The sequence below is a fragment of the Caloenas nicobarica genome, chromosome 9, assembly GCF_036013445.1.
Source record: "Caloenas nicobarica isolate bCalNic1 chromosome 9, bCalNic1.hap1, whole genome shotgun sequence".
NCBI lineage: Eukaryota > Metazoa > Chordata > Aves > Columbiformes > Columbidae > Caloenas > Caloenas nicobarica.
This window is the reverse complement of record NC_088253.1, coordinates 22,184,177-22,197,419: the sequence shown is the minus strand read 5'-3', so window position 1 is coordinate 22,197,419 and position 13,243 is coordinate 22,184,177. Positions and strand designations below refer to the sequence as shown.

Here is a 13,243-nt window from a genome sequence, read left to right as displayed (position 1 = left end):
GTAGAAATGCCAATGGTAAGAACAGTTTCAGTAAAGTGACGCTGGATTTGCCATAAACGACAAATGTTAAGTAACACTTGCGGTGTCTTTCTGGTTTTCTTTGTCCTCCTCCAAACCAGATGTTGCTGCAGTTGCCACCAGGTTTTCTATTTATTTGCTCCTCCTGCAGCTGTTTCACCAACAGTCCAGCAATACCCCTGCTCTTTATACACCTCACACATTCTTTCTAATTATAATTCCAAGGTACATGTAATTCCAATCAATATTCAGTATATTTTAACTGATCACTAGAGTATCCTGAATCCTCTTAAATAATTGTACAGAGGTAGATTTTTTTTCTTAAATTGGCAGGAAAACCTCTGAACCATGTGCGTGTTTAAATCTTCATCATTTCAGAAGCGTGAGGAACCCACTGGAAACTTTAAGAGCAGCAAGTCTACAAAAAGCATAATCTGCAAGAGAAAGTAGTGAATAATGAATTGACGTTATTCATAAGCTCAGGGGTTTGTGTTATTGTAATTGGGAATTACATGGAGAAGGAGCAGTTGATATGATCATCAAGGGAATGCTAATTCTGTATTTTAAAGCCTGGCACGAACATCTACAGATCTATTTAAACATCTACAGATCTATTTAAAACTGGCTAATTCTGAAAATTTTGACTGCAAATAAATAACACTCAAAGAGGAGGTCTTTAAAGCAGCCAAAAACTAGATTGTGACCTTTTTAAATGAAGAGAACGCAACAACAACAACAAAATTAAATGGCCACAGTAAAGACTTCGGGTCATGATTATTTTAAGGGAAAGGAAAATGAAGCTCTAGGGTGGCTTGGGCAGGCTCCTGATGTGATGTTATCACCAGGACTTCTGCACTGCAGCTGTTTTGTTATGTTATGAGAAAGACTTATTGATAAGTATACGTTGGAGTCTTACAGGTAATAGAAATAGTCTTGAAAACAGGTAAAAAGTCTTGTAAATGGTGGTTGCCCAGAAACGAAGTGGTCGAGCTCTGGGTTGGCTTGTTAGAACCACTAACTGCAAACAGAATACACACAACATGCAGCCCTTCAAGTACCTGTCGCTTGGAGGTAAAATCCTTGTGACTTTGTTTTAATAGAACTACTTTTTGGATTTTTAAGCCAGTGTAAATTGGCTTTTTATGGGCAAAGTTCATGTGTATCCCCATGCATGCAGTGGAAAGGCAGGAGAAAGTCGCAAGCAAAATAGGAAGACGGTAAAATAATCTTCAGAAAGTTTAGCGGGGTGGAATTTCTGATCTGTGTGTATTGGGAAATGAGGGTCTCCAAGAACTGAGTATATCAAATATCTATGTGTAAGGTCGTGTCTTTAAAGGCTGCGTATCCTGTGTAGAGATGGAAGAGGTGACCTGTACTGTTACCCAACCCTTTCCACAGTAAGATCCCATTTTTACTCACAACTTGCTCAAATTGCAGTAATCGAGGCTGAAATTTTCCATGAAACTGCAGTAAACGCAGCAAGAAAAACACACTAAACTCCTCACAAAACCAGCCCCTGAAAACACGCGGACTTTTGCCGTCTTTATTTCTCTGTGCGCCAGTTTTCCCTCAGGAGGACGGTGTTTGCTACTGGATGTTATTAAGATAAATCCACGCATGTTTCTGTACCGTTATTACGCTGATGAGTGGTACGATAAGGCCATGAGGAAATAAAGAACTTTGCATTTAGTGTATCGTTTGGGTACTGGCTGAAATGAAGGTTGGAATTCAAAGCATCACGGAGCTGTGGGATCAACCTTTTCCCCGAGCCGTGCACATGTGGCAGCGCCGCGAGTCTCGGGTGCTCCCAAAGCAAGTCCTGGCACTACCAAAAGGTCCCCACTTTTCCATATGTTTGAGAATATCCTTCTTATTCTTCTTCTCTCTTTGCTTTTTTCATAGTGAGTGTTGAAAAAGTGGAATTAAAGGGACTGGCACACAAGAAGAATGAAAGAAACGTTGAATATTCCTTTGAGGTAAGTTTTGGTGATTGGGGTTTTTTCTGCTATGAAAGAAGGGAGGATAATAATTAAGGAGGAGTTTAAAGAAATTCTCAAACTGCATTGTTAGATCCCAGAAGTTGGTCTAGTGCAGTTCCTTGGGGATATATGCTGGTCAGATTTTATAATCAATGATTTGGAAGTAGTCTTAAATTGCTGTTGATGAAATTCTGTGGATGATGCAGAGTGGGACGGAGGCAAAATAAAAATATTCACTCGAACGCAGCAGGTTTTGACAATTTATATATTTAGGGGAAATTATTGTGCTACACTTACAGAATGGGCATCCGTGTGCTAGAGTGCAGAAAATAGACAAAATTTAAGTCTTCGTCTGGAGAAACAAGGGAATTTATATTCCTAAGGCAGTGCTGCACGTATGGGAAAAGAGGTAGGATGGTCATTGAGCATTGAGAGGAGAGCGAGACTGCGGGAGGTGGTTCAGGTGTTACTGGTTTTAAAAGGAGTGTTGGAGAGTCCAGAAAATAGCTACGGAAATTATTCAGGGCCTGAGGAAAACGCTGTATATTGGGAGACCTGGAGCCCGTGGCTCAAAGATTATTGGAGTATCATAAAAGCGCTTTCAAAGGGAAGACAATATTTTACAGTAAAGAGGTTTTTAATCTAGTGGGAGAAAAAAAAAAGATAACAGGAACTGTTGTCTGAAAATTGGAGCTAGACAAATGAAAAGTGGAAGCGAGAAGAGTTTGTGGAATGAAGGTGGTTGGCCACAGGCTGCGGGAGAAGAGGCTCTGCCCCCTGCTTTTGTGCAGCGTTTGGAGGTTCGGTCATTGCCACGATTTCGGAGGGACGACTCCGTTCCATGAAACCTCGTGTTAATAGCAGAGACCGGAGGAAGAACGACAAACTGCTTTTCTCCCATCTCGTTGGAACGGCGGATTCCAAAATGCAGAATGCAAAGCCCAGATGTCGTCTTTGCTTTGCTTAGTGAGGCAACGGAGCCAAACAGTTGGTGAGAAAAGGAGAACCCGAAAGAAAATAGATGGTTGAACTTAAATTATCAACAAGTTTTTTTTAAAAAAAAGAGTAGTTTTTCTTTACAGCTACCACCCAATGAATAATGTTCTGAATTTTCTGAATCCCACGATTGTTCCAAATGTCATCAATATTAGAAAGGAATTTTTTCCAGGGCCTTTAAAAATCTTTCTGAAGTATGCAGTTGTCTGGACTCCAGTTACATATTAGCATCTCGTGAAACATCTTTTCCTATTATAATTTTTTTTCTATAAATACCAGAAATTACTTTTAGCAGTATTTCATATGACAGCCTGGAACTGAAGAACAATATATAGTTTTAACTGAGCTAATAAAGTGCTGTTTGCTGGGTTAGAAACCCAGCTATTAAATGTTTGGCGTAGTAGCTTGGGAATAGAAGGTCAATAGAAAGAGCAGTTGAGTGTTTTGAGCATCGCTTGGCAATGCTGTAGTTCCCTGCATTTATTGTTTTATAAGTATTCAAAGTTAGAACAAGTGAACAAAATCTAACTCGTGACAAATGTTATTACAAAACTAGGAAGAGAAATTTCTCCTATATTTTCTGAAATTTCTTACGAATCTAAAAATGTATTAATTTATCACAAACTTAAAAAAAAAACCAAACAACAAACTCACGGGCTTTGTAAAACCAGGAACTGCTCAAGTTTTCTTCTTTTCTTTTTTTCCCCTCCTTACTTTTTGTGTAACAGCTCTGCAGAGAGGAAATTCCTCCATTATGTAATGTATTTTGAAATCCGCTCCTCTCACCAGTCTTTTTGGCAGCATTTTGATGGCTGGAAAAACCTTGTGTATGTTTCCAGTTGTCATTGAAACTGGTGTCATGTGAGAAGATGGACTCCTGGTTCTTAAATACAGAAATCCAGCTTCTTCCCCTATAGAACTGCTCAAGATCCATCTGCTTGGAATAGATATTTTAAGTCCAAAGGGACTTAACGTTCGCCAGTCTCATGCCGATCTTCTTTGCGCCAAGAAATCCTGACTTTTGGCTCAGTTTAACTAATCACTTACCAACCAATAAATGTCTCTGTATCTAAGAATGTAATGACTTAATGCAGAAAGCATATGGGAAGAGATACCGAACTATTTCTTTTTTCTAGGGCATGTACAAGATGGTGTCTAAAGCGCGTAGCTAGAGCAGAAACTGCAGGTTTCATTTCGAAGGTTTTGCCATTTTTTTCTTGCATTGGGGTGGTTTGCTGCCACCTTCAACTTTGGCACGTGGAGTTGATTAGTTATAAATAGGCGCCGTTGTGCTAGGGCGAGTTATTCGTATCGTACATCGGATTCTACAAACTAGCTGTTTTCTTTAACGAAAATAAGAAAAAAAAAATCTTTAACAAAAAATTTCCATTACTTAGTAGCCCGTTTCTTAATACTGGCCGTCTGCAACGCGCGAGGGCTGTGGAAACTCTCAAGTGCTTTTTTAAGTGTTCAGAAGTTGTTAAGCATAATAACAGCAAGAATCAGGCAGGGAGGGAGGACTGAGTAATAGTGACTTGTGCACAAAAATAGTTTTTCCTTGTTGACGTCACACTTCACAAACTTTGTGGGGAACATTTGATATTTATTATTGATGTTTTGGAACCAAATCGCTGACTATTAGTTACTAAACTGAACACTTTTTACTCCCTTAGGTCCTGTGGTCTGATTCTTCAGTGACATCGGTAACCAAATCTTCCACCGAAGTGACTGAATTTATTTCAAAGGTGAAGGCAATGTGAAAAATATCGGAGAGATGTTTTGTCCCTCTTTGTAATTTTGTTCATTTTTCAAAATATACTGAGATAACACAGATAGATTGAATTTCATGAAATGTTTGACTTGTAAATTGCTGTGCCTTGAATCCCGTATGAGTAACGAGTTTTCTTTTCATTTCTTATTTGGAATATCCTCCATGTTTAGCTATCTCAGCTGTATCCAGAGGAAAACTTGGAGAAATTCATTCCTTGCCTCGCTGGTCCAGATTCATTTTACCTGGAACGGAACCACATGGACCTGGAATCGGACCTTAGGTATGCTGGGCTTTCTGTTATTGTGGCGTTTTTTATCTTGACACTTGGCTTTTTTCACCAACCAGAGGAAAGAAACAGGAAACATAAATATTATGTTCATATTCTAAATTACTTTCAAGAAATTCGAGCCCGATCCCTAAGCATTCTTTCTTGATGTTCTACTAATTCCAGTGCATCAGAATTTTTCAGGAATTCTTTCTTCAGCAATACATATGGTAATAATATCCTGTATTAAGCTTCCTGGAGAATTGACATTTCCTGATCCCTTGTTCAGAACAGGATCATTGGCTTTGCAGAACCTCAAAAAAATAGCCAAAACTGCTTAAAAAACCCCAAAACTCAGGAAAAAATAGTTGCCTGAATAGTCATCCTTCTGTATTGAGGGATGGGTTGTGGGGATTTTTTCCCCCCTACCCTTTCACAGAGTTTTTAATTGTCTCCATTGTTTTAGGTCGACATGGTATTATTTAATTTAGAAAAGGTAACTATGTATATATTCTACCATTAAGTTTTTGGAAGCCATTAACAGCTAAGAAATTTTGGAAGCCTTAGGCAGTACCTCCTCACATTATCACAAACCTCCTGGCCATTATCTAATCTAAACCACCGTTGTTAAAATCATCGTCTGTGGCAAGTCACATCAGTTCTCTCTAAATCCTGAAATAGTTGTGCTGGGAAAATTTGAGGGACTAAAAGTATTTTCAGCTACTACTGTCTTTATGCAAAGTATTAAATTACATTTAAAAAATACTAATTAACTGTTGCTAAACGCCTGTTTTCCCTAAGTGAAGCCAGACTTTTGTCCGCCGTTGGCAGAACCGCGGTGGATGTTGGTTTTCCATTGCCAGGGCCAGCAGGTGCACGCCGAGATTATTTTTCATGGCAAACAGCGTTAATATTTCAAACATTCCCTTCTGTGCTCTGAGGATCGCAAGCTCGCTGCCGAGAATTGGGGAGGGTAAAAGAAAACGCGCGTTGCCGCTGTCGAGCTGGCAACAGTCGCTATAAATGTAGGTTAATAGAGCAGCAATTTGCGTTTATACAGCAGAGCAGAGAAAGGAGCTGCTTTAAGTGCTACGGATTTGAAAAATTCAGCAATGAGCTGTGATATTTGAAAATGGAAAGCACATTCATGTGTGTGTGTGGATAGCTGAATAATTTTTTACTCAAAGACCTTTTCAAGATGACAAAGATACGGTCAAAATGCTCTTCTTTAAACAACTTTGTATACGTTTTCAAATCTTGGCAAAAGGCGGTCAAGTTTGCATAGCAACGAGAAGTCTAGTCCTGTTGATAGAACACGCTTTCTACATTGCGAAGTTTTAGGAAATTGCCATTTTTTCCCCCAAAAGAGGCACAGCAATCCCAGGGAAAACGTGACGTAGGTTTTACAGCTTTTTTCCCTGCGCTGCCAGGCTCTGCATCTGCTGTTTATCTCGCAGAGGAGAAAATGAAATGACAGATACATCTATGTTATATGGTCTTCCAGTTCATTAATTTGAAAGGAAATTTTCAAGTTTATATTTAAGCAGTTTCTGCCTTACAAGTGTTCAGTGTTCTGAAATTAAGCATTTTTACTGAAGCACTAAACAGAGTGAAAACAACACAACAATAATGTGTTTAAGTAGTTTTAAGAGTAAGAACAGCCTTACATTTCAAGTCTACTTTGAATCAGATTTACATGGTGTTATTAATTTAAAAGGTCTCTTATGTTTTCGTTTCCACATTTCAAATTCGATTTCCAAGTTTCACGTACCGTCTACAATCATGATCGTGCAGGCAGCTGCAAATCAAATGATTAACAGAAGCGGGGGGTTTGTTTTTAATGAATACGCAGGTATTTGGCACCATTACCTTCCCATGTGGTGAAAAATGACCACGTTCGAAAGTTCTTCAGCTCTTCATCTCCTTCACAGCAACTTCAGAGTTCAAGTAAGTTAAAATAACGTTTAAAAATGCTTTTTTTGTGCTGATGTACATTTCATCAATTGATGCTATTTTAACTTCTGTTCCCCGTTTTTAGATCCTGGCAACCCCTCCCTTTATAAAGTAGGAACTACGCTGGGAACATCTGGAAGGTGAAATATTTATTTTCTTTGTATTTGTTCTGGTTGTCTGTATTCTCTTGGGGATTTATTTGCATCTACACTTTCGTATTCATCTGTAGAAGATCTTAAGAAATTCTGGCCTTAGTGTGTGGTCTGCCCTTACCAGATGGTGAGAATATCGGTGTCAGGTACTGGCATTCCTAGTGTTGTTGTTTGCTCATTCTTTAAATGCCTTCAGAAAACACATAATAATAACTGCAAGAGCTCAGAATGGGTAATTGCTTAAGAAAAAGTTTTGCAGTGGGTTGATCGCAGAGACAATAAAACTTAAGTGCGAGTCAAAATACAATGCGACGTAATTACTGGAAATGGAACTTCAGCTTCAAAAATAAAGGATGTAAAAAGTAATTACCATTGGACCAAACTGTCGAGCACCGTGACAGAATCTCTCGTTATGAAATCAACGCTGAGCTGTGGTGCTGGACGATTGCTTTGTGATCCGATGCTGAAGTCGTGATGGTCTCGATCACGTCCTCAAAAGGAATAATGATCGTCCCCAGGGTGGGCAGAGGTCTGGTTGTCCTTAGTCTGAGCCTTTGTGAGCCAAGGGGGACTAGAGCATCTCTGAAAGGGTTTTTTTCCTCTCTACGGCACATGGAAATGTTTCCTTGTACAGCGGGGGGAGGAAGGAAACTTCCACGGGAGGTATGAGGCAGCCTTGGGGAAAGAAGGAGAGGAATTCTCTTGACCCGTGTTAGGAATTAACAAACTCAGAACTCATTCTCTAAAGAGGTAATTTTCATTTTCTCCAACAAAACCCAAAACCCTCCACGGAGCCAGTATTGTGGGTTGTTTTGCCACTTCAACGTGGAAAAAATACTCCACAGGATTACATTTGGGCTTCTTTTTAATAAAAGCAAAGCTGAACCGTGGCCGTTCTCCCTAAACCTTTTTTTAATCATGGAGAAATAGTAGAACACGTATCAACTGCGCTTACAGAAGGAAACCTCTGCTTAAGTTGAACATAAGGCTTACTATTTGCCGTAAACTGCTCTGTTTTATGAAACTACTGAACAACCCAGGTACAAATCTGCAGCTCGCATCAACTGGCACTTCTATAGGGGAGCTGACCGTAGCGGCCCAACCGTGCGCGACGCAAAATTCGACGGACTAAACCCGCTTTTGTTGCCGTTTCGCAGGCCCATATGCGGCGTGGCCGGCATCCAGGCAGCACAGAACCACGTCGCGCACTCGCCGGCGGGTCCCGTGGCTCTGCCCCACTGCGCCCACGGCGCGGGGACCGGCCCGGCGCTGCCGTACCGCGCCCCCATGGACACCCCGGCCTCCCCCGTGCTCATGTCCGCCGGCCCGCAGAACCCCCCGACGCAGGAGCAAAACGGCATCTTAGACTGGCTCAGGAAACTGCGCTTGCACAAGTATTATCCTGTCTTCAAACAGCTGACGATGGAGAAGGTAGGGCAGGAGATGGAGAAAAGCTTTTTAAATTATCGTTATATTCTCTAGTGCGAAGAGAGAGAGGCTGCGAACATCTGCACGGGGGTTTGCAGACGTCATTGGCAGATGCTGCAAAGGTTTGCACTCTCTTGAAGCAATAATATTTGAAGAAAACCTTCCTGTTTTTATCTGTGTTGCGTCCGGGGCCTGGGCTGTTCAACAGCTGACGCCTCGTTCGGAATTGTTCGCCGAACGCTTGAAGATCCAACTTCCATGCTCTTAGGAGCTCTGCTTTGCCTTGTTCAGCACTTTGATGTGCAGTACATAACTAAAATTCGTTGGCTTTTTTAAATTATTTCTGCTTCTCGATTGATTTTTCTCTCAAAATATTGTGTTATCCTTATTTCTAAAAGAAATAGATTCACAGAGACTCCTGACATGAACATACCTGCAAGCGAACGTGGCGGTTTTGTTTTCTGCAAAAATTCTTGTGGAAAAATAATCACTTATGTATTTGCATACTAAGGGTCACAGATTATACTGATGCGTGCTGGATTTTGTCTCAATACAATACTTTTTTACCCAGTTCCAGCCGTAAAATTCATGTTCTTTTTTAGCCTTGAACGCCCTCCAGTGGACTAAGTGCTTAAGTTGAGCCTGGTCTAAACTGGGATGGCTTTGCGCTGGTTCTAGTGTGTTGTGTGTACTTAATTATAATTTGTTACCTGAGTCTTCGGATTTTGTTTTCTTCCTTATGTGAGGAGAAATATATAGGGGGCTTTTTTCTTCAATCAAGTAACAAAACTGTGTATATCCTAGTGTGTTTTTTAAGAGTGTGTATTATTATGCATACTTTGCTGGTTTGCATTTTCATTACATTTTATTATAAATATCTATTTTATTTTCATATTCTATGTCTATATTTTGGTATAAAATTTAATTTTGGAGCATGTTTTCCAATGAAACTGATGAGATGACTGTACATTGATTTTTGTGTTAAATGGGGAACTGGGAAAACTAGAGTGATTTTTTTTTTTTTTTTTTTTAAGAGAATCAGATCCTTAAGCTCATTTATAGCACAAAGTTCTATTTTAATACGTACGCTGATTACATCATCTTTATTGCACATAGTTAATATCAGCACACACATAACTAAATTTAATCTACAAATGTTCTTTCTTTCATTCCAGTCCCCCACACTTTTATTCTCCACTGATTCTATAATTTAAAACTGAAGTAGAGCATTTCTTGGAATTAACATATGTTAAAAATGGGTTTAAAGTTGCCTTTCAGAATTGATCTTTACTGTAAGTGTAAATAAGAATATTTCAGGCTGTAAAACTAACCACACTTTTTTTTCTTTACAAGTTTCTGAGTCTTACTGAGGAAGATCTGAATAAGTTTGAATCCCTCACCATGGGAGCAAAGAAGAAGCTCAAGACCCAGCTGGAGTTGGAGAAGTAAGTGGCGGGGAAGAAATTGGCTTTTTAAGGTCATAAGATATTTAATGCACGTTTTACAATGGTCTTTGCTTTCCAGACCATAAACCTGTCAAGATAATGCTTATCTCCCTTCCTCTGCAGTTGTGTCGGTTACTTTGAAAACCTTTGAAATGGGGGTTTACTCGGTAATGTTCAGTGCTTAAAAAGCAATTAAAAAATCCAAATCCGCGCCTGTTTATCAAAGCTCCTTGACAGCATTTTTCATCAGTCTTCGTTTTCCCGGAGCGTGTTTCCAAAATGAAAACTTTTGGGGCTGCATTTGGCTTCTCTTTGGTTTTGGTGTGCACGACTAGGTTCGGGAGGGAATTGAGTCACCATTCGGTGATGTTTGACTTTGTACAAATAAAAGCATTAGTCTCGTAATCAGACGGCAAATAGTCCAAATGTAACTGCTGGCAAGAAGCTGTGGTCAAGATTGATGTTGTTTCCGAACGTTTCCATTTGTAATTAGCGTAACATTCTAGTGGATTCTCCAGTGGGCTTTGCTGCGGTTTCATTCAGAAATTGATTTATCTGTTGTGCTGTAGCCAGTTTTTGTTTCTTCACACGTTTCTCCATCGCCCTGCAGAGAAAAATCAGAGAAACGGTGCCTGAACCCCACAGCCCCGTCTTCAGTGACCAGCAGCGGAGTGGCCAGGGTTCCCCCCACCACGCACGTCGGGCCCATCCAGAGCATTCGTGGCAACCACGCTGCAGGTGAGGGAGAGCGGAGGACGCTGCTGTGCTCTCGGGGCTGAAAACGTCCTTGCACGAGAGCGAGCTCGTTCTTACGCTGCTTTTTCACCAACCTGTTGTAAGCTTTATCTTCCAAAATGCTGCCAGCAATCAAAAAGTCTGCTTGTTGTGTCTGTGGAGCACAATAAAAATCATGGCTTCTGCGTGAGCTGCGCTCACCAGTGGCCGTTGTGCTGGATCCTTGATGTCTATCTGTAAATCTTGAGCATGGTGTCATGAAACAGTTGTAATTAGGTCCTGTTGAGTAGATGTTACCCGTCTCGTTTGCTTTCCCTGATCGCTCACCCCCCTGTATCTGCAGAGCTGCGCGTGGATGTGGATCAGCCAGCCCACCCCCTGCCCCGGGAAGGCAGCTCTTCCGAGTACTCCAGCTCTTCTTCCAGCCCCATGGGGATCCAGACGCGGGAGGAGAGCTCGGACAGCGCCGAGGAGAACGAGAGACGTAAGCGGAAACAACCAGCGAGGGTGCCCGTGTCGCCCGGCTTTGTATTTATCAGTGTTTCTGTCCCCAGGTTTAGAGATTCACTTGGATGGTTCGGAAAAGGAGAAGCCAGTGATGTTGCTGAACCATTTCACTTCGAGCTCTGCCAGACCCACGGCTCAGGTCTTACCGGTGCAGAACGACGCAGGCTCCAATCCGTCCGGCCACCACGCTCTGCCCATGCAAATGATGTCAGCGGCCTCCACTCATATCACCCCCATCCGGATGCTGAATTCGGTGCATAAATCAGACCGCGGCAATGCAGACATGAAGCTACTTTCATCGTCTATGCATTCTCTTTTGTCTTTAGACGAAAGAAATAAGGTTTCTCCTGGACCTAGGGGCAGCATAAAAATGGAAAAGAGCTTTGGGAACGCCGTGGTGGACGTCATGTCTGCGTCTTCTCCCCACCAGCCCTTGCAAGTGCTGTCAGGGGCTGCTGAGAACAGCTCACCCACGTCGGCTATTAACTTTGGGCCTCGAACCAAAGTCGTCCATGCTTCGACTCTGGACAGAGTGATAAAAACCGCTCAGCAGCCGGGATTAATAGTAGAAACGAGCACCGCTGCCACCGTAACGTCCAGCACAGTCTTCCACGTGGCTCGTCCACCCATCAAACTCCTGGTGTCTTCGTCTCTTCCTACTGATTCTGCCATCGCCGGACAGACTTCCTGCTCCAGCAATATGCAAATAACGGTGTCCCCTGCAATAATTAACCCCCGGACTGCTCTGTACACAGCCAACACCAAAGTTGCCTTTTCCGCCATGAGCAGCGTGCCGGTGGCACCGATGCAAGGCAGCTTCTGCGCCAACAGCAACGTGGCCTCCTCCAGCAGCCACCCCTCCACGTCCTTCGCCACCATGGCCAACCTGCCCAGCTGCCCCGCGCCCAGCTCCAGCCCCACGCTCTCCTCGGCGCCCGACAGCAACTTCTACAGCAGCAGCAGCAGCAGTAGCAGCAGCAGCAGCAGCAGCAGCGGATCCGCCGGCAGCGTCCCCGTCCCCAACCAGACCCACCACCACCACCACCACCAGCAGCAGCCGCCACAGCCTCCCGGCTGCATGGTGTGCAGCTCCTGCGGCTGCAGCGGCAACTGCGGCTCTGGCGGCATGACCGTCAGCTACGCTAATTATTTTCAGCACCCCTTTTCGGGACCTTCCATGTTTACTTTCCCCTTCCTGCCCTTCAACCCCTTGTGTAGCAACGGCTACATCAACACGCAGCAGTACAACAGCAGCACGACGTTCCCCGTGGTCCACACCGCCTACAACAGTGGTTTAGCGCCGGACTCGGTCATGAGCGGCCAGTCCACGTTCGCCGTGCCGCCCATGCAGAACTTTATGGCGGGGACGGCCGGGGTGTACCAGGCACAGGGGCTGATGGGCAACGGCAACGGCTCGAGTCACAAAAAAAACGGGAATCTCTCGTGTTACAACTGTGGGGCCAGTGGTCACCGAGCTCAGGACTGCAAACAGCCGCCGATGGATTTCAACCGACAAGGTAAAAGCGGGAGGGACGGACGTGGTTCGCACGCAGAACGTTGGGTTTTGCCGATGGGAACGGCTGCGGAGCCAAAGGGTGGGGGGTGGGTCATGGCTGTGCTTTCTCTTTCCTGACTTGTATTAAAAAAAAAATAATAATCTTCTTGAAAACGGGTGGTTTTGAGCTACATCTGCAAAAGTTGAAATTGAGTTTTGTGCAGCCCCAGTGTGAGGACAGAGCCCAAGTCAGGCCCAAAGCTCAACTTTGGGTGTAATTTCAGGTTCCCTGGGAGGTTTACAAACTTGAGCATCTCTGTTCCCCCTTGCCCTTCCCTCCCCAAAAATAGCAACATAAATAAAGAATTTCTGTTCAAATGCTCTTGAGGGTCCTGCGTTTGCTGCTGTAATTATTTTGCAGGGCGTGTTGCCTATGTGGTTCCAGCACGGGCTTCTCCAGGCGAGAGCCGAAATCCTCAATTCCGGGCAGAAAACAACT

General features: G+C 43.0%; 1 protein-coding gene across 1 annotated transcript in view; it reads left to right on the top strand.

The window, feature by feature from the left end:
- ZCCHC14 (zinc finger CCHC-type containing 14) overlaps positions 1–13,243 on the top strand; it is a 48,321-nt gene that overhangs the window by 30,445 nt on the left and 4,633 nt on the right. The window contains exons 3-12 of the mRNA XM_065641145.1: positions 1,921–1,994; positions 4,667–4,738; positions 4,935–5,044; positions 6,882–6,976; positions 7,068–7,122; positions 8,292–8,565; positions 9,916–10,007; positions 10,618–10,745; positions 11,086–11,226; positions 11,297–12,766. Coding sequence (XP_065497217.1) covers positions 1,921–1,994; positions 4,667–4,738; positions 4,935–5,044; positions 6,882–6,976; positions 7,068–7,122; positions 8,292–8,565; positions 9,916–10,007; positions 10,618–10,745; positions 11,086–11,226; positions 11,297–12,766 — 2,511 coding nt within the window. The remainder of the gene's footprint in view (positions 1–1,920; positions 1,995–4,666; positions 4,739–4,934; positions 5,045–6,881; positions 6,977–7,067; positions 7,123–8,291; positions 8,566–9,915; positions 10,008–10,617; positions 10,746–11,085; positions 11,227–11,296; positions 12,767–13,243) is intronic.